The sequence below is a fragment of the Lepisosteus oculatus genome, chromosome 4, assembly GCF_040954835.1.
Source record: "Lepisosteus oculatus isolate fLepOcu1 chromosome 4, fLepOcu1.hap2, whole genome shotgun sequence".
In the NCBI taxonomy this organism is placed as follows: Eukaryota; Metazoa; Chordata; class Actinopteri; order Semionotiformes; family Lepisosteidae; genus Lepisosteus; species Lepisosteus oculatus.
The window spans coordinates 46904238-46926256 of NC_090699.1; the positions used below are offsets into that span (position 1 = coordinate 46904238).

Genomic DNA, 22019 nt, shown 5'->3' on the forward strand with positions numbered 1-22019 from the left:
ATCTGATAAAATATCTGTAGGAGTTAAAGTTTTGCTGTAGTTCTGGTAGGGAGAATGAAAGTGGTTTGAGTTATGCAACCATAAAAAGGATGGTTTGGAACTGGGCTTTTGCAATGGTTATATTTTCATTTGTTGAAATTTCTGGGACCACCTTTACCCCGGTGTCTAAGAATTACTGACATTTAAACAAGCTATAGCAGTTTTTCACCTGCGTTTTTTCTGTTTATCTTGTTTTGTCAGCATGCCCCAGCTGGTCAGGCAGAACATGTAATTGGCATGGCACCTGCATGGATGGAGCCACAGGCAATGGAGCATGCAAGTGTGAGGTAATAAGAACATGAGAATGGGTATAGACTAGACAGGGCATTCAGTTCATTCATCCTGTTTAGTAGTTATTAGCTATTTCATTCAATGTACAGTAGCTGTATCTTGACAGATGCCGGGGTATCTTTAACAGCATGTCTGGGTAGTTTGTTCCATACCCCCATTTCTCTTTGCCTAAAGAAATGCCTCCTTTTATTAGTTCTAAATGCACTAAAAGCAATTTCAAACTTTTTCTTTATTTTGTGTTTTGGATCGACTGGCGTGACCACTTGAATCAGGTCTTCCCTGTTCAATACTAAAAAGGCTCAGTTCCTTCAGCCATTGCCTTAAGTTTCATAATGTATCTGGGCTGATTCCACAGCAGCAATATCTTTTCAATAATGTGAAGAAAACTGTAAAAATTATTTTCAATAAGGTGCTACAAGTGCATTGCACATTTTTAATTTAAAAACACTTGATGTTATTGATTTAAAGTACTGTACATCTTTTATCTATATATCCTAATATTTTTTTTGTCTTTTAATTGCTTCCCCACATTTTTAGCAGATGATGGTCACACATAAACATCTAAGTCTCAGTATTCCCATTTTTATTGATTGTTTATGCTTTATTGTTACCAGCATGTACAGTAGATTTCTGCACATTTACATTCTAAAGCATCTGCCAGCTGTTTGCCCAGTACTGAATCTCATTTATTTCTTTACAATGTTTGCTAATCATCTCATTTTGATATTGTCAATTTCACTGGGTTCCTAACTGTACCTAAATCTGAATTAATTTTAATCAATATAAATTAGGATGAGCAGTAAGACAACAGTTCTAATACAGATGCCCATAGTATCCTACAAATTACTATGATACCATTTGAGAATTCACCCCATATCTGTACTCACTATTTTCTGTTAACCAGTTCTCAGTCAAAAACTATTTCCCTGAAAGCTTAATGCCTGTAAATTGAGAATTATTGTTTTATGAGGAAGTTTGTCAAAAACATTCTGAAAAGGTCAGCACTGCATACTTTTTGTGTGTCCACTACTGTTGTTGCTTATTTAGAAACAGTTAAATAAAACCTACATTTTTTTACATAACCAATCATATAACATGAGTAAGATTCATTGGTTTTAAATTACTTAGTTTAGTTTGTCACCCTCTTGTACGGATAGACTTTGCTTTAGTAATTTTTATCATGGCTACTTCTCTGGTCTTGAGTGCCTGTTGGAAGAGTTGACCTATGAATAGCATTTGTTAATCTTAAGTGCTAGTAATACCCAAAACACAGTGGCCTATTCTATGCAATTACTGTTTAATACTGAACTTTGTCCTTCCTCTGCCCAGGGCATGGTGTTTGACGCCTTCCTTGTTAAAACACCTGAATGAAATACTTAGATAATCAGCTATTTTCCTTTCATTGTCTTTTGTTTCCTGTTATTAACCCAGATAAATGTTAGTTCATCCTTTACTGTTCTTTTGCTGTTTCAGTACTGAAAAAAAATAATTTTAGCATCCATTACAATATTATTTTTCTTGGCCTCTCTAATATGCTTTTTAACTTACAATTCATTATGTTCATTTTTTTAACTGAAGCCTGTTACTTTTTAATTATTTCAAAAAATTCTTTATTCGTATATTTTTCAAATCAATTTGCTGCTGCTTTGTAGCTATTTTTTGTTAGATGATATCAGAGCAGTTTCTTACTCATGAGATACATCAGTTTTGTAATTGAATTATTACAAAAAATGTAATTGTCTTTTATCGTACATTTTCTTACATTTGCATAATTTTACAGTACATGATTTACAAAAATTACAAAATACAGTCAGAATTGTGAAACTGGTAAACCAACATTATTATTTGGATTCTTTGGTTCTTTGGATGTATGTAGTTAATACTGTGTTGTATTTGAGGAGTCATAAATGTTTAGCTATGCAACAGATGAAAACCCAAAACTGGAGAGTTTTTCATTGTAATTAAGAATGCAAAGTACATTTTTCTCTATATATACTTTGCACAGACCTGATTTTCCTAAGAATTCAGAATAAACTTGTGGCAGAAAACCACACAGAATCAGAAAAGTAAAATATGTTTAGGATGTTAAAGATAACTAACCGTTCATCATCTTTTCAGCCTGCTCTTTTTCAATTTCCTTGTTTATTTAGGATGGATTCTCTGGCATTGCATGTCAAGAGTGTAAGAATAAAAATACTTATGGAGAGTATTGTAATTCAGGTGAGTTAATATGATTTTTAATTTGAAATTTCTAACGGTGAGATCCATAACCATAATTAAAACACTCTAGATATTCTTTTCCTCCTTATTAAAATCTGAAGCAAATAAAGCTGAATAAAAAGGTAATATTAACTTAGTGTGAGTGCTACTGTTCAATTATCCATGAACTCACAATAGCTTTGCTGCTCCTCTGCAGAATGTGACTGTGGCGGTATGATGTGTGACACTGGCCCCAGTGGAACAGGAATGTGCTTTTGTCAGGCTTCAATCAGTGGACCAAACTGCAAACAAGGTAACCCAAAGACTTATTCTTTTTTATATCCTCTTTCTACTCTTGTTATTGTGATGACAGGATAAGGATATTAAAAAATGTTATACAGTATGTACAGTACTTTAACTTTCATTGTTCATTGTAATTAATTTTTAACATAAACTTATCAGTTTGCACATAATATCATTTGTATTTTACTAACATTTATATTGTGCTTTCCAACATATTGTTCTTTCCTCTAGAGAATCCAGCCTGTCTCCAGCTGAACTGTAACACCTACTCATTTTGTGTGGTACATGGATCTACAGTAGCCTGTGAATGTATTCCTGGCTTTGAGAAGGTTGGAAAGATATGCACAGGTGAACATAAATAAATGTTTCTATTATGATGATGATTATGGTGATTATTATTATTATTATTATTATTATTATTATTATTATTATTATTATTATTATTATTATGTTCTTATATTATTTTATTGCACCTTGCAAGTCAAAGAAAATGCAAAACCCAGAGGTAGCATCTTGATGTTTTCTGTTTTAAGTAAATGCTGCTCAGTGAATAAAAATGTGTTTGATTCTAGATAGGAATATTTGCTCGAAGAATGTCTGTGATCGGAATGCTGAGTGCATCTATCATGGACCACAGAAATATGATTGCATATGTAAAACTGGTTATGAAGGAGATGGCAAAGTTTGTATCCCTGTAAACCCTTGTGCCACGGACAATGGAGGGTGTCCTACCAACTCAACCAACTGTGTATTTATAGGCCCTGGCAAGGTAAACAATTTTACGTGCACAATATTTATGAAGCATTATGAAATGATTTCATGTGACTGCAATATTGGATTACTAACAGAATAATACTAGTATTTGTTAATTTTGTTATAATAATATTATAACAATTTCCAATATGAAAACTACATGCTTGGGTGTTTGGTATTACAACCATACATAAATAGTTCTGAAGCTGGCAAAACCTATTTGTTGGGTGATATCAGAGCAGTTTCCTGTAATTTAATTATCTGCATTGACAACACAATACTGAAGAAATATTTATCAGTTACCACAAACCAGTAATTGTCTGCCTACTGCTGTTTCAGTCTCGTTGTGCTTGTAAGAGCGGAATGGAAAGGTCAACACCAACTGCTGGCTGCACACTGAGGTCTGCATGCATTGAAAAATCCTGTCACAAAAGTGCAACGTGTGAAACCGGCCAGGATGGTACAGCCAGGTAATACTAAGGACTAGGAATAAACAGAGAGTATGTTATTTCTGACCAGGTTGAGAGACAGCAAAGAGAAACAAACCCTGACACTGGGCATCACAAGCAGGCCTGCCTGGAGAGGACAGGCTATGTTCCCACTGCCAACAGAGAGAAGCAAAGACAGAGATGCACTTTCAGCTGGACTGTGAAAAAAAGAGAGATTAGACAGACAATTGGCTAAAATAACAAATGTAATCACAAAATTCCTGCCAGAATCTGAACAGCTTCCAATCATACTAGGGGATGGGGGAGGAAATTAAATACAGCTGCAGCCTTTCACAACCTGGGAAACAGACAGCGAGCCAGTCTCATAATAATGTTTTATGTGATGCATGTACGTGTCCAGTAATACATGCTGAATAGAGAAGAAAAGAAACATTTCAAACTCTTGAACTACTGTCCAATAATATGTTTGTGCTGTAGACGTCTGTAAATATTGCACTAATTTTATCTGATTTGGCAACACTGTAATTCATTGGTAATGCCAGTGAAGGTTTATTGATTTGTATTTACATTTATAAGAATTGTACCTGGAATCCAAACTTTCATCATTTAAAAAAATAGATCCCTTGATTTGAATGATTTCTGCTTTCAACAAAAACTACATTGCAGGTTATTTTCCTAATTAAAAAGTGTTCAGTATGATATTCTTGATATCACGATTTCAGGATGATATTCATTATATCAAGGCCTTCAGTGTGAAGGCCTCCTTTGTTCAAATAAAATACATTTTAACCTTTTCATTTGAAGCTGTGTTTGTCAGAAGCACCAGATGGCTGATGGCTGGCGCTGCTATGGAGACATTATGGAAAGGATTCTGGAGCTGGATAGAGAGGGCGGACAGAAAGGGAGAATCACTGGGAGTATTCAGCTGTTTGGTATTTCTCTTTGTAAACCTGTTCTGTGTATTTTAGTGAAACAATAGTTTGTCTTTTGAATTTTTGGAAAGTGAGTATTAATAAGTTCCTCACATGTCACATACAAAAAAACAGAGACATCTAAATAGATTTCTAATAATGATTTTGTATTAAAAGTCAAAGTAAGAAGTTGATGTCTGTTATGTCTGTTTATGAAATTATTCTTTTAATACCAGTATAAAGTTGTTAACATTTATTTTAGGAATTCTTTTGGAATACAGTAACAGTGACAGTGACAAAAATGAGTGTAGGGCAATATGTTTTTGGTGGGGACTATATTGATTATGAGTATGATATAAGTATTGCTGGAAGTTTAATTAGGTCAAGACCAGATGTCTCTAGAATGCGAAAGGAGCTATATAACATACATAGTTACACCAGGGAATCTACAATTAATCTAAAATAACCCCCATCCTTAAGCTCTGCCTACATGCAAAACCAGAAATACACCAAACCCACATTTTTTAGTCCTGAGCCTTTATAGGCATTGGTCAGGAGGACTCACGGCAGCATAATTCAAGAAGAACTTCTAGGGCACATATTAATCAACTGGACATAGAAGAGGACACAAACATCAGAGGGGGAATCTACAAAGAGTGTCAGAGGAAGTCTAAGGCATCATCTGCCCCCACCCAATATTGCACTCAGAGAAAACAGGGTAGGGGGGGATTATTAGGGAAAATAGGTAGGGTAGTCTGGATGGCCACAACTGAAGAGAAAATTTTGGTGGAACCAAATTACAAGATGGAGTGTCATTGTTTCTTTTATTTGGCTGCAAGGGATAGGACACCAACCAGAGCTGTTTTTGGAGGATATCCCTGCTGCCAGGAATTGATTTTTGGGTGGGCTTGTGCAAAAGTGGGTGCCCCGGGCTCTAACTGACCATCCTGCCAGCATAGCGGCAACCCTCCAATTTACAATCCAATCCTCGAGTGGTATTATCAAACATCAGAATTAGCAGAGCCTTATACAGTATATTGTAACGCAACGGGGGTTCAGGTAGGCGCCCTTGCCACATTAGGTCAGCCCCGCACTGTCGGGGGCTTGAACCCAGGACTCCCGCATCACTCAACAGGGACCCAGCCTGGTGAGCCAAAGAGAGATCTCTCCACAGCCCAGTAGCTGTAGTCCTGCTATCACAGGGAAGGGCGGCAACATCACTACTCTGGTAAGCCGGCTCTTACACACCCTGATGGCCGTATGCGTTACAATATATACATACTGTCTCTCTCTTACACACACACAGGTTAAGCAACAATTACCTACGCTGCCGAATGCAACTATGCCAGGGCGAACACACAAAAAAACAATCAGTGACTACCTCTTATGTGAGATTTTGGCCTTCTAGAGCAGACACAGGCGTCGGGGCTTGGAATTGAATATGGCGATAATCTCGTCACTGTTTAGAGTCGGCAAATTTCCCGTTCAAATGACAGCTAGTTTGCAAAGGTGTCTCATATGAGGACTTTAGTTCAAGAAAACCTGCAAGATCTAATTTTCACTTGTTGCTTGTAACAGTTCTAAGTATTTCGTATGCCTGCTTTTAGATTGTTCAGTAGTTTTACGAGTTACTCTGAAATTAATATTTTATTGCAAAACACAATGAACACAACGCAAAACGCAAGATTCAAAATCCGTCTGAAATATTGTATTTACAATCCCATGAAGGGTTTACCTTGCCTTTAAATATTCAGCGGACTTTGCATAGCATACCAGAAGAACTATGGGTTTCGGAGGTTGGAATAAATTCCTCGCCCCAAGGGTAATATGGAGTGAGGCACCATGAGAAAAAAAACTGCAAAGGTATTAATATATTAAGTTCTGAAGATCTTGTTTGATCCTTCATGATGTTTTTAAACTTGTATGAAACCCACAAAATTAGTATTCTATTTTTGATGGCAAAAGATACCTCACTTGGAAATTCGTGACTTACTTCCCACAAGACTTGACACTGAATTAGTATAGTCGCATTACAGTGTTAACCAATTCATCATACCTTTCATTGCAAGAATGGTCTGCTAATAAAAGTGTCAAATACATACTTTGGATGTATTCTAGCTCTGTAAACGTCGTTTACTTAAAAATACTGCAGGGCATTTAGAGGCGATATGAATAGTTATCTGTAAAATGCACACTCGCATCTATCCGTCAATACTATCTTAATGTTATTCATGCATTCCAAAACTTGTAATTTGCTTACAGGAGAAATTTTAGAACCTCATCTTTCTTAACTCCTACAGGTTGAGCATGTATCGAGCTGCTACAAGCATACGCGTGCACTGCCCCTTGCGTTCCAGAAACACTTGTATTCAGGAAGCCAGGCTGTACTCCTTAAAACCCAAGATGCCTGTAACATCTCATGTGTCTTATTTGTTTCGGGACTGGTCTAATCATCTACACATGGCTTTTTGAAAAACGTAGATATATAGTATCCATTTGTTTTGCCATGTTGGCAAATAAACCAAAAACCTAGCCCTAGATAGCTCAAAGAGTGTCTGACGACAACGATAGCCAATTGGGCTATGGCTACGCATGCACCACCCCACTGCATTTACATAATTTTCTTATTGGTCACAAAAGATACAGTGAGCGAATAGCAAATCACAATGAAAAAATCAAATACGTAACATTAAAAAGCAGATCATGTAACGCAAACAAGGACAAAAAAATTTTAATTCCTTTGGACTGATTGGGTTGGCCTAGGATCAATCAGGGTGGGCTACGCCCCTGCTCTGCTGTATTTCCCATGCTGTGTCCTTCTTTGAGATTTTCATTTTGGGTTACTAGGGTCCATGGGGATTTTGTGTATTTCTGTGAGTGTGTGTCCCTTATGGATACTTTTTTGTATGTTCTTTTATGAATATATGTCAGATTGTAGTTGATAAAGGAATACAAATCCAATCATGTAGTATTACTGCCTATTACTGTCTCTGGAAGATAGAAAATAACCTGTTGTGGGTAAAAGGGTCCTCAGGACCTTCAAAGTGATAGGTTGCTAAAATCTACAAAGTTTATGCATTTTGAGGTAACTTTATACTAGCTTTTACAATACTATTTCATTCTCAACCTAAATTGCATTGCTTCTTTAGTTGGCATTTGATAAGCTAGTTATTGAAATGTATGTGAACATCTAAACAGTTGCTTAAAGTGTTTATATTTTATTTCAGAGAAGGGTTGTCCTCTGACCTTAAGTACACTGGGGCCATTCACAGTATTTGTTCCTACTTTGAAATCGCCATTGTCCGTAAGTCATTACCAAGTTTTAGTTGTGAACTTTGTGAAAGTACTGTATGGTCGCTATGTTGCCATGGGTGAGAGCTACAGTTTGAGCAAATTGTGATGTGAAGCAGCCCTTCCTGCTCACTAGTCACTGTAATGACTAATGAAATGCGATGTACAAGTGAATAAGTACATGTTGTACACCACAGAAATGTTCCAATGTGATCTGCATGCACAGTTAAATTGTATTTGTTGGCAAAACTGCCTCAAAGTTAATAGGAATATGTCTATTGGTTTAAAAGAGGTGTATTCAGAAGCCTGCATGTTTACAATGTAATAGGGCCACTTCACCTTACCAAAATTTGTATTGCCTCGTTCTGAATTGCAGACATTGACGGCAATATGGCGCTGCACATACCTGGAAATTTTGTCTATTTAGTGATGTTAATTGGAGGTTTTGCACATTGCTTTATACAGTACATTTTACTTTCATTGTGGTTTGAAATGCACTAATCCGTGTTGATTCTTTCTAAAACTGCAATATAAAAAATAGCATTCCAATTCCCCTTTAATAACTACAGGAAAGTAGGATATCAGTGTACCAAAGGAAAAACTAATCATGATGTTAAAGCATAATTGATCAATGTGAAATATCGAAAACGTTTAAACAGTGTGTCTGAGTTCGGTGAATATTTTGATGTTTTTTTTCTTATGCAGGGAGTCTTAGAAACAAGCCTGTGCAAACTGCATATTATAATTGGCCAGCATCTCTACAGAGACCTGCAGGACAAAACTTTTTGGACTCTTGGCGGTGAAGAAATTAGATTCAAAGCCAATAAGGTATAAACAGTTCTGACAATTTGTGTTCATCCAGTGTTCATACCATACATCCCTGTGTCATAAAGAGTCAAAAAGAAATAGGATGTTTTATGATATGCTTTTGGTTCAGCTTTAGCCTTCAGACAGATGGTCGAATATTTTCTGCATTTTCTGGTACAGTATGGATAGCATGGTAGACTCAATGATAGCAAGGTCTAGCTCCATCAGGAGGCCCAAACAATCTCACCACCACCATCATAGTTGATCGTTATGATTCCTCTAGTGAAAGGCAGTGTTTTATTTTCAACAAATATGACATTTAGCACTATGGCAAAACATCTCCACTTTTGACTCTGTTCAGAGCACGTAGTTCTAGAAGTCTTTGTTTTTCATTAAAGTGCTGTTTTGCAAACTTACGTCATGCAGCAGTGATCTTCTTGGAGAGCAGAGGTGTCTTACTGGATATTCTTTCATGAAACCCACTTATCTTACATGGCCTGATAGTGGCCACATGAATTCTCACATTTACTGTTGTTGAGAGAGGCCTGTAGATCCGTGAATGTAACCTTAGTGTTCTCTGAGACCTCTAGGCGCATTGTAAGGTCTATCTTGGAGAGAATTTGGTAGCAGGGCCACTCCTGGGTAGATTGGCAACTGTCTAGAATTTGCAGATTTTTTTTTTGATGGACTTCATACGGTGTGGAAATAGCTCGGCAAACTAATGTTCATTTGCAATCACTCCCCAAAGGCTATCACATTATTCATTATATAATTATACAATTTTGGATTTATTAAGTATCTATTACTTAATAATTGTCCTGTACGTTTGTCATGTCTTAGTCTTGTTTTGCTGTTCTCTCATAGAAATTTATCTTCAGAAGAGACCCAGACACCCAATATTCAATTATTCAGAGTGATGTTGCCGCAGCCAATGGTATTATCCACATTACTGATAAGCCTATAACAAACATTCATCCTAAATATTCTGAAAATTATGAGGTAAGGGCAATTTTACCTACTTGCTGTCAGATTTGTCTGCTCTCCATGTCGTAGTCAACCTGTGTTTGTTTCCACAGGATGCCAATAAAACCATTGGAGAAATTCTTGCAAAGGATCCAAAATACAACAGATTTCAGTCCTTGGTAGATGTAAGTCCTCAACCATGAGATGATCATATAGAATATGTTGTGAAAATAATACTGTCATCTGAAGTTCAATAGTTTTTACTGTCAATGTATTGGATGCCAATAACTTATACCTGTAACTCTACAGATACACATGACTTTGCAGATGTAATCATTGATAAATGTTCCAGTAATTCAGTGTAGTTAGTGCAGTGATTATCAAAACATTATATTTAACAAAACACATAAATGGAGCTTACGAATTACTTGTTTCCAGATACCCTTGGGAAATCAGTGTCTTCGATTGTACTGTAGTTACCTTGTATTTTGTAATCTGATTACACCTTAGATATTACTTTCAGGCAAACATGGACTATACCTGCCAAGCTCTATAGGGCATGATGAGCTGTAGTTCAAAGCAACTTTTCTAATGACAATGAGACTCTATACAAGATGCAGACAAATTCCACATGGTGTGCAAAACTGTCCGATCCAAAACATTTTATCTCTTGCCAGTACTGTTGTCATCCTGCAGAACATATTAGCCAGCTGGCATACAGCATTTTTCTTTCCTGACATAGTGTCTCTGTGAAAAAACTGCTTTAACTTTCATTTACATTTTACAAAATACATTTATGATCATTGCAATAAACTGGTGCACAGTGAACAAAGAACAGTGTATGACTTTTTAAATAGTGAACAGAAAGTTTTATTGATTGTATGGTACTGTAGTATTGGTCTAGTACTCATTAGTTATGTTTCAGGCTATCAGAATATATATTTATGCTGTACTGTATAGATGCAGACTGTTTCACAATTTAATTTGTTTTTTTTATCTTAACAAGTGGTAGCATGCACCATATCGGGTATTCAGAAATAATTTGTAGGGCTCTTAACTATAGGAAATATTATACTTCAGAATGACTTCAACAAAAGACATGACTTTATTGATGAGATACATTTCTGCCTGTTGTATTTACAGAACTGTGGCACATCTCTACCTTTGAAAAGCCCTGGATCTTTCACTGTCTTTGTGCCAACTAATGATGCAGTGGATCAATTTAGAGATGGCAGTTTAATATACATGCTTACTAATGTGAGTACGGCTTGGTACTTTTCAAGGTATTTGATGTACCCCCAAACACTAGAGCATGAAACAAAATCTTCTTTTATGTTTATACTGTTCTTAATGTAGTTCCTGTATGATGTCATCATTGTTTTTGTTTCTTTTTCTTCAAGGCAAAACACAAGCTTCAGGAACTTTTGAAACATCACATTTACTCATCTGCTGCGGTAATGAATTTTTACATTTAAGGATTTCTGTCATTTTGAAGATAAATAATTTTGTGTAGTTGTGTGATATTCAAATTACACGTAAAGATTACTGTTACTATTTAATATTATGACACCAATACAAAATATTAATATGACTAATAAGACTAGACCGAGTAGCAGTTGTAAAAAATCTTTTCATGAAAGATAACAGTACAAACACTTTACTGAAATTAATGCAATATATTATTTTCTTTTCCCTTTTCTAGGTTACAGTGGACCAGCTCTCAAGTATGTCTCAAATCCAAACCATGGCACATCAAGTGATCTTGGTTAATGTCACCAGTGATGTAAGTTGTTCATTTTGAAAGTCACTTTTTGATATTTTTACTACAAACCAGATTGGTTAGTGGGATTTGCATTTCAGCCATGAGCACACAGGAAGTACATTAGGGACTCTCTATGCAAATCAAATATTTTATTGTTTATAACCTTGCACATATAAATCTTGGTGCTTTACATTCTTCTCTGGGGTTCTGCAACCATAGATTCAGAGTTATGAAAGTGTTAAAAATAACAGTGGAGTCTCACAGAGATGAATAATGACGAGTGGAACACTGATTGCTTTTGGATTAAGTTTATTAAATGTCATTGTTCATGCCAGATAGTACCTAAACCAGAACAAGCTGAACAGTATTCTGATGACTAAAACTGTGGTACATTTGACATGAGGTAAACAAACACAAGTTGTGGCCTCAAAGCATTTCCTGAGAAGGTCACTGAATGATGAAGAATTATTGGTTTCTTCTTAAGGAAACTGTTGACCTAATTTAAGAAAGATTTTGACAGTTTTAAATAATTTCATAAATGTTCAGAAATAAAAACACTGACATTTCTTTCTGCATATGCACATTTATTTTTAGTTGACTATCAAGGAGTTATTATACACTAGGTACGTTGAAAATATTAAATATTGTACCCTCTAACTACATAGCATACATAATAATTCTGTTATTCTTTTCATTGTTTTTCCTTTGCTGTGTGCAGGGAAGACTCTTGTTGGGTGACAAAGGGGTAATGTTAGATACCCAGGATATAGTTGCCTCCAATGGAATAATTCATCTGATAAATGGAGTTTTTGTGCCTCCTTCCATTGTTCCAATCCTGCCACATAGATGTGATGTGAAGGAACACAAAATTACAGTGGTGTGTTGGGTTCTCATTTTATTGTTTAGTCCAGCTGTTTTTTTTTCAAGCCTGATGTTTACTTAAATATATTATCTACCTTCTGATATGTTTATACAGTATTTGCTAGTGACCTTATATTGATAGTATACTAACAAATAACTTACTAATAAAATAGCTTTTTCAGCATCTTTTGTAGAGTTTCAAAGTGAAGCAATTATTCTCATTCTCATAAATACAGTACCCTTGCTGTTTGCTCTGTGTAAAATATATTAAAATCTTAAACACATTAAATTATATTAAATTTCAGGGTCCATGTGTTAGCTGCAGTTATATTTCTTCAACTCAGTGCCCAAATGGAAGCATTGAACTGGTAAGATTATACTTCTAAACTGAATAAAATATTAAATATCCTTTTTTATTAATTTAATGCTTATTTAATTAGTTCAACCAGGGTGGCCAGTATCTGGATGGGAGGCCTCCTGGGAAAGATAAGGTTACTACTGGAAGAGGTGTTAGTGGGACGAATAGGGTTTACTCACCCTGAGGTCGGTGTGGGTCCTAATGCCCCAGTATACAGTAGTAATGCAGACACTGTAAAAAGGATGAGATGTAAAACCGAGGTCCTGTCTCTCTGTGATCAGGGGTGTTACCCCGGCGTGCTGGCCAAATTTCCCCCTGGCCTTTACCACTCTTTACCCTGGCCTCCTAATAGTACCATCTATGAATTGGCTTCATTACCGTGCTCTCATTCTCACTGATAGCTGATGTGTGGCGAGTGTACTCACACACTTTAGCTGCCATACCATCATCCAGGTGGGTGTTACACTTTGGTGGTGGAGGGGAGTCCCCCTTACCTATAAAGCACTTTGAGTAAAGCACTATATAAAGGTAAGTATTATTAAGATTAGTTTTATGCAAATACAGTGTGGCCTGTTTTTGCAACAATATTAACGTCACTTGGACACCACTGTTCAAAGGATTACAGTGATTTATTTAAGGAGAAATTTAGGCATATAATTTTCCAACTCCTCTGTCTGCTTAGCCAGTTGTGCTGTAGACATTATAAGTAACACTACCCAGTCTTCCACATGGTATAAAACGTCATTTCATATATTTCTGGCTGTTTGTGTTAATAATTGTTGTGTTGGTTATGTAATGTAATGGTTGTGACTACATATCTTTTAAATCTGCAGGATTATGTTGACTGTAACTATCAGTCTTCTCCTTTAAATACTGTTCTGAACAGGAAAGGATGTGCCAAATACTGTAACACAACTAGAATGGTGAGTTCTTGTTTTCCTAGGTTTTCTAAGTTCCCAAGGTCTTCACCTGGTGTTAATATTTCCTGAGATAATTTGAATTCTAATATGTCTTATCTCTATTTATTTCCTTCCTGACAAGATTTGACATAGTTGTAGTTTCCCCAGAAACTAAGAAGACACCATTTCACTGAAGCACTTGACTTGCAGAATTTAATGTATTCCACCAACTAATAGGGTACTTCATACCTACTGAGATGATTCAACCAGCTGAAAAAGTATACAGTATATACCCACCAAATGTCTGCCATTAATGAGGCTTATGTTACACTGTTTAATATAGGAAACACAGCAGAAGAAAGACAGTCGTAAAGTCTCCACAGCCAGCGTTGTTTCTTTTCTTCTTTTTTTCAGACTGGAATAAACCTTTACTAGTTATTATATACAGTATTGCTATGTTTATTAAAAGTCATATAGTAGGTCCATTATGCTAGATAGAACTTAAAGGTTTCAAAAGTGAAGAGGTGATCTGGCCATTCTTGTTTGTTCATTAGTTTAGTATCTAGTTGAATCTAAAATTTCACCTTGCCCCTTTTAAAGAACCCCAAAGATTGGGCCTCCAATACCTTGTGACAAATCTTGTTCCAGTTATCCACAACTCTGTGTAAAGAAGTGTTTCCTATTCTCTTTCACTCAAATTCACAAACACACATTCACACCTGGGTCAATTTTTCCAAAACCTGTTAATCTACCAGTCTTTGGACTGTGGGAGGAAACCAGAAAATCAGTGTGAACACGGGAAGAACATACTAACTCATACTAACGCAGATATACAGAAACCCAGTAATTGAACCCAGGGCCCCAGCACTGCCAGGCACAAGGTAGCACTGCAAAGCACCCTGCTCCCATTTCCTCTCTGGAGGAAATCATATAATAATAAAAACATGGAACTGTGAAAAACTGTTCTATATTTCTAAATACACAATGTTGGTATTTATTCATAACCTGTACATATATTGAAAATACATACTGTAAATGTAATCGTCTGATGTTTTCAGGGTAGTTTCACTGAATAATTTCAGATATTCATAACCTGGTTATTTTGTTTATTCATAATTGGAATAATTTGGTTATTATTTGGTTATTCATAATTGGAATTGGTTATTCATAACCGATATATTCATAACCTGTACATATATTGAAAATGCATACTGTAAGTGTAATCGTTTTACATGTTTTTTAGTCTTCGGGTAGTTTCACTGAATATTTTCAGAATAAGCTCATGAACTCGGTGCCCTTTATGGAAGCTTATTAGAAAATAAATATATTTTACAGGATAACTGCGTTAAAACATTAAACGGAATACACTGAACAGTAACAGTAAACCAACAGTATGTATAAGTCTTACTTAAGTCATAGAAAATGTATTGCGTTCAATGTTTAAAGAGTAGACAAAAATCTATGGCACCTTTCTCTAGTTTCACATCAAGAATAATGTACAGTACGTTTGGAAAGCATTTCTACTTTTCACATAAACGGCTGAAACTACATGTATTTAACCTGCAAATGCTCACTATCACTGTGTTGTACTGTATATATACTAAAGACAGTAGTGCATGAGCTTTTTCTTACAAAAAGAGGAGTGTGTCAATATTCTTCTGTTGTTAAAATCAGTGCCACTTTGCATTTGACAATATTATTGAATATACAATGCAAGATATTATCATACAATAGGCAATTTTGTTAAAAAATTATCGAGTTTTAACGCAAAGTTATCTTGTATAAACTCAATAAGTTTCTTGTTTAAATACTATTTAACATAGCTTTCAACAGAGTTCCAGGGAAATTAAAAAAGAAAAGAGGTCACTCAAGTAATTGGCTTGTTTGCTTTATGCAACTAAATTAATTTAGTTTTTTGATAGCAAGGGTTTTGAATACAGTACTTATACAATCATGATTTTTCCATTTTATTTCATATTAATTATTAACATTAATATTTCATATTAAATTATATTTTTTGTTTTTGATTAGAATATGTGTGGAGGTTGTGTATATAACAAATATTAAATGCTTCTTCAACCTGTCACGACTGCAAGCTTTAAAGTAACAAATTCTGAAAACTGCAAGGGTTTGAATATTTTGCTAGGTACTATAGCCTTGCTGTCATCTCAGTTATAGCTTTCTGTCACTTAAATTATAATTACTTAACTTAGTTTAAACATATAGCAAACTAGGTGACAACTTGTTTAATTTTTCACTTGCAGAGACAAGAATGCTGTAAAGGGTTTTACGGTCCTGAATGTAAGCCTTGTTTAGGAGGATTTCAGAACCCCTGCTATGATCATGGGACTGTAAGTATGTTTCTAAAACCAGGTAAAACTTATTTTCTTCAGCACAGATCTGCAAAGTATTGATCAAGGCCAAACATGGGTTTGGGGAAGCTAAAACCCATCAAAGCTTTAAAAATAATTTGTAATTGTAGCAAATATTGTAAATATTAATAACTGTGGAATATATCTAAACCCAATGTAGCTTGCTGGGACAGCTAGTGATTCTGTTTATTACTTGCTGTGACAGGATAGATCTTCACGGAAGAAATACCTCAATTTTCTTCTTCCTTCAACAGGGTCATGGCCAAGTATTGCACAGTATGAACAACATAAACTGTAGTTACCATTTTTATATCAGGAGCTGGAGTTTGTTATTAGTGCCATGTTACCAGAATCAGTGCCATAAAGTGACTTTCTATGCATTTTAAAGTTTAGTTACAAAGGCAATCCATCTTCTTTTAAATGAATTGTTTACAGTCAAGTGATGATTACCATGCCCTGACTTGCTATTGTAAGAAAAATGTTGTTCTCTTGCTTTTGCAGTGCAATGACGGGATTGAAGGGAATGGAACATGTAACTGTGCACCAGGCTTTAAGGGCATTGCCTGTCATATATGTTCAGACCCAAACAAACATGGAGAAATGTGCGATGAAGGTGTGTAAGAAATTAAAAAATACTTTTATTGTGACATAAATTCTTTTTGTGACCATTCCTGTTTCTCTGCCTGCCAGATTGCCAGTGCCTGCATGGTGTGTGTGACAACAGGCCAGGCAGCCAAGGAGTGTGCAGGGCAGGGTCATGTAAGGAGGGATATACAGGAGACTTCTGTGAGAAGACTTCAAAGCCCTGTGGCCCTGTGGGCTTGCTGGAATACTGTCACATTCATGCTTACTGTAGCTACACTGGAGACAGCACAAAGTGAATATTATCTCTTTCTTTATCTATTTACATACTTATACAGTATATACAATATTTGTTTGATAGATTACTTGCTTCATATACACTATTTGTATATGTAAAGAGAGAGAATATTAATTCTTCAAAGTTAAAATATGTTAAAGCTTATTCTTTTTTTTCTGAGGACAGTTTTTAAAAAAATGTGCTTAAATGAGAATGAAACAGCACAATACATTAGATAACAGTATATTAAATTCACAAATGATAATTACATTAATCAACCAGAAATGGCCTGAGTGCTATTACATCATGAATTAATGAAATGAGAAGAGCTCTAAATAGATTAGTATATCTTGATCTGTCTCTCCTGCAGGTGTGTTTGCATGTCAGGGTATGAGGGAGATGGACATTCCTGCCTGCCCATTAATCCTTGTAAGAAACCCAATAGAGGTGGATGTTCAGCTAATGTAAGTCATACATTTATTGGCAAGGTGTTCATGCCATTGTTATTTGCTCTTCATGTTTTTGAGATTTGTGGTTTCAAATAATTCAAATCAGTTCTAGCATCAATGCTTCATTGTGAGTAGAGGTTTGCTCTAAGGAGTTATTTAAGGACTTATAATCAAATTTCTACTAAGGATCAAAGAAGCATAAAACTCTATTCACTATTGCTCTTAATTTATCAATAACACTGTATTGGACAGAAATAATGTTTTTCAATGGAAAATGCTGAAGTATATTAAATACATATTACTGAAGAATATTGAATTTACATTTTAATGATATCACTGTCTTTGCTTTAAGGCAAATTGTGTCTATGTGGGCCCAGGAAATGCCTCTTGTGTGTGTAATGAAGGCTGGTCAGGAGATGGACATGTGTGCGCAGAGATTAATAACTGCCTGCTGGAGAGCAGGGGTGGCTGCCATAGCAATGCAGATTGCACTTACTTAGGCCCAGGACAGGTATTCTCCCCTTCCTTTTACAGAAAAACTATAAACTTTGTAAATTTAAATTTGCTAGGCTTTTCAATACATTCAGATATCAATAATGCACTTATGAAGACATTTATTTTGCATTTAGCTTTATAAAAGCATATTCATTGCAGTTGAGAAATAACCTGTATTTTCACCAACTAACTTACCTCATACTGTTCTACATCTATTTTTTAGAGTGAGTGTGTTTGTAAGAAAGGCTACATGGGAGATGGTACGACATGTGATCTTATAAATCCTTGTTTGTCTGACAATGGAGGCTGCCATTCATTGGTTTGTATAACTATTTTGACTATTTGCTTAAGTGCACATGCAAGGAAAAGTTTTAAATGGTTTCTTTTATATGCAAAATTATTTTTCCTTTGAAGTCAGAAGATGTATTTTCTAAAATCCATAGACTAATAATAATAATAATAATAATTGCTTACACTTATATAGCGCTTTTCTGGACACTCCACTCAAAGCGCTTTACAGGTAATGGGGACTCCCCTCCACCACCACCAATGTGCAGCATCCACCTGGATGAATAAAAAACTATTATTAAAATCATGTGCCACTGATGGGGTAAGAATGAAAATAAAATGGAATGTTTTCCTTTTCTGACATGTTTAGTTATTTGCATTTTATTACTGCACAGGCCAAGTGTAAGCCTTTGGAAGATGGTGGACGTGAATGTGTCTGCCCTCAGGACTATGGGGGGAATGGAGAAATATGCTATGGCAACATCTTAATAGTAAGAAAATTACATCATGAAATATTCTAATATTTTAGATAGAGAAGAAAGAAAACTTCAGCACAATGCTTTCATATACTGTAAATGTCTGAAAAATAATAGTGGTATAGTGCTTTTCATTCTTCAATACTACATAACCATATAAAGTATGTACAATTTTTGTCCTCGTTGTTTTAACAAGTTGTTCTTGTATAAGATAATGTATGTTTAGAAATGTGTTTTTTGTCATTTATTTAGGAGCTGGAAGGCAATTCAGATTTTTCCAGCTTTCACCAATGGATCAAGGTGTGTATTTATAATTTCCCTGCATCTCTGAAAGGCAGCAGCATTGTGGTAAGTGCTGCTGCCTCACAGTTCTTAGATCCTCAGTTCAATTCTAGCCTGGGCACATGGTTCTCTCCATGCCCATATTGCTTTTCTTCCACACACTCTCCAAAGATGTGCTATTGAGATTAATTGGCCTCTCCTAATCATCTCCAACACATACAGTATTTGAAGGTAAAGTTGTGTGTACCCTCCCATTGACTGTCCCATACAGGGTATATCCTGCCCTGTGCCAGTTGTCTGTTTGGTTAATATGTGCTTCACTGTGACCCTGTACTGAACTAAACTACTGTAAGTGTTTACTGGAAATGGATGGAGACACATTACAGCTGTACAGTATATTTTTTTAACTATTGAATCCTTTTCTTTCATTGGATTTAGAATGCAAAAATGATTGAGACATTCAGACCTAATGTAACTTCAGTAAATGTTTTTATTGTTTTTCATTGTATTATTGTATTGTCATTATACTCATATACAGGTATATGGTATACTGAAATGCTATTTAGCTAGCTCTCAGACGTTAAGTAGTAGAAAAAAAGACAACAGGTAATGTGCAAAACAACATTAGATGTGAAAAAAACATACATTAACAGAATTAAATAAAGGATAGAGAATTATGGGGAGTGAGCTTCTTGACATGTAAGGTAGAGGTAGATTTCAATGTATGTTTGAGTTTTTGGTAAGAAAGAAGGCACTGTGTGCTCAGATCGTAGGTGAGAGAGGCTGGTAAAAGCTGTCTCTGAGTCTGGTAGTCCGGGCCCGAATGCTCCGGTACCGTTTTCCAGATGGTAGAGGGTCATACAGTCTGTAGCTGGGGTGTGTGGGGTCTTTGATGATGCTTAGAGCTTTCCTCAAGCACCGTATGTCATAAATGTCCTGTATGGATGGGAGGGCAACCCCAGTGATGGACTGGGCAGTTTTCACCACCAGCTGTAGGGCTTTGTGGTCAGCAGCACTGCAGTTGCCATACCACACTGTGATGCAACCTGTCAGTGTGCTTTCTCTAGTGTATCTATAAAAGTTAGTGAGGATCTGGGTATCTTAGCCTTCTTCAAACCGTCTTTGGAAGTAAAGGCGCTGTTGTGCTCTCTTGATCAGACAGGTGGCATTGAGAGATCATGTGAGATCCTTAGTGCTATGGACACCAAGGAATTTGAAGTTACTGACCCTTTCCACTTCAGTCCCTTTGATGTTGATAGGGGCATGTCCGTTTTGGAATTTGCTGAAATCAACGATCAGCTCCTTGGTTTTGCTGACATTGAGGGTGAGCTTGTCTTCACACCACGTTGTAAGGAGATTGACCTCCTCCCTGTAGGTCCTCTCATCATTGTCTGTGATCAGACCTACAACTGTGGTGTCATCGGCAAACTTGATGATGGAGTTGGTGTTGTGTTTGGCCTTACAGTCATGGGTGTAGAGGGAGTAGAGTAATGGACTAAGCACACACGCCTGAGGTCTGCCTGTCAGAAAGTCCTGAATCCAGTTGCAGAGGGTGGTGTCGAGACCCAGTGCACCGATTTTCTTGTCTAGTTTCTCTGGAATTATAGTGTTAAAAGCTGAGCTGTAGTCGATGAATAATAGTCTTGCGTATGTGTTCTTTTTATCCAGATGGGATAGGGCAGTGTGTATGGAAATGGAGATTGCGTCATCTGTGGATTTTTGTTGTATCTTTGAGCAGAAACTTTCCGATTTTGATCCTGGAAGCAATGTAACAGCTCTCGTTCCATCTGAAGATGCTATTAGAAGTTTAAATGAAGAGGACGTGCAGTTTTGGACAGACCCTTATTGGCTACAATATTTAATTAAGTAAGTGCTAGCAAAAAAAAATTAAGAATTTATTTAAGAATTTAAGTATTGTACAAATACATTTTGTACAAACTAATTATGTGACTAAAAGAGCACCATTATTGTAATTTCTTTTTTGCTAAGAGTATGGTTCTCTGTTCCTAGAGTACACTTTTTGGAAGGGGTATTTACCAGCGATGACCTAAAACTTCCAGCAAATAAGAATCTTTTGACACTCAACCCACACACAAAATGGGAAATAAAGAATAGAAGTGGGGTATGTTGTGCAATTTCTTGATGTTAATAGATGCCTCAGATTAAAAACCTCTATTACTGTAGATCATATGTGTGGCTCATAAGCCAGATATCTGTAATGTGAGAGAAATTATTTTTGTGCTTACTTTCTTACAAATATGAAGGCTTTCCTGTCATTAAAATGTACACATTGAGATATTATTATTTAATGATAACAAAGATGGATCAAGATATTAGTTTTAAAGAGATGTACTTTGCTTTTGCAGGAAGTAATGATACAGAATGCAAGTATTTTCATTGCTGACATTCCTGCAGTGAATGGAATGATTCACATAATAGATAAGGTAAGCCCAGATTCTTTTGACTGCACACCAGACTACAGACAATAGCAAACCACTCTATGTTTCAAAGGAACATGATACAATGAAGCTGTACATAAGGGGTTTGCAAACATTTAAGAGCAAGGGCCACTAAAAGTTTTATTACTAACCTTGCTGGGCCACCTGAGTGAAATCCCCTATCTAGCCAAAAAACTCACCGACTGGAATAGGTCGCGTTTCTCCGAGCACATCTCCTCCGCGATGTCTTGCATACACTGCTTAATAAACTCACTGTCCATGAAGGGTTTGGCAGCTGCTTCTAGAAGCTGTGATACTTGATAACTAGCTCGGGTAGCCGCAACATTTTCTTCGAATTCTCTTGAAAAGTTTTTGCTGCCCCTGAAGCGACTTTTTCAACTGTTCTATTTTTTCCCTCCATCCATCTCCTGTGTATTTCGAAAACTGATGTTTTGTCTCGTTATGCCTTTTTAT

The 22019-nt window shown here is 36.1% G+C and overlaps 1 protein-coding gene across 1 annotated transcript in view; it reads left to right on the forward strand.

The window, feature by feature from the left end:
• stab1 (stabilin 1) overlaps positions 1-22019 on the forward strand; it is a 77493-nt gene that overhangs the window by 2074 nt on the left and 53400 nt on the right. Inside the window, exons 4-31 of the mRNA XM_015347182.2 lie at positions 241-326; positions 2481-2550; positions 2747-2842; positions 3064-3180; positions 3405-3601; positions 3925-4055; positions 4839-4966; positions 8173-8249; positions 8942-9064; positions 9908-10042; positions 10120-10191; positions 11150-11263; positions 11407-11460; positions 11709-11789; positions 12487-12645; positions 12935-12997; positions 13821-13910; positions 16151-16237; positions 16760-16871; positions 16949-17135; positions 17488-17581; positions 17919-18077; positions 18285-18380; positions 18745-18840; positions 19078-19125; positions 20846-20973; positions 21118-21229; positions 21474-21551. Of these exons, the coding sequence (XP_015202668.2) occupies positions 241-326; positions 2481-2550; positions 2747-2842; positions 3064-3180; positions 3405-3601; positions 3925-4055; positions 4839-4966; positions 8173-8249; positions 8942-9064; positions 9908-10042; positions 10120-10191; positions 11150-11263; positions 11407-11460; positions 11709-11789; positions 12487-12645; positions 12935-12997; positions 13821-13910; positions 16151-16237; positions 16760-16871; positions 16949-17135; positions 17488-17581; positions 17919-18077; positions 18285-18380; positions 18745-18840; positions 19078-19125; positions 20846-20973; positions 21118-21229; positions 21474-21551 (2990 nt within the window). The remainder of the gene's footprint in view (positions 1-240; positions 327-2480; positions 2551-2746; positions 2843-3063; positions 3181-3404; positions 3602-3924; positions 4056-4838; positions 4967-8172; positions 8250-8941; positions 9065-9907; positions 10043-10119; positions 10192-11149; positions 11264-11406; positions 11461-11708; positions 11790-12486; positions 12646-12934; positions 12998-13820; positions 13911-16150; positions 16238-16759; positions 16872-16948; positions 17136-17487; positions 17582-17918; positions 18078-18284; positions 18381-18744; positions 18841-19077; positions 19126-20845; positions 20974-21117; positions 21230-21473; positions 21552-22019) is intronic.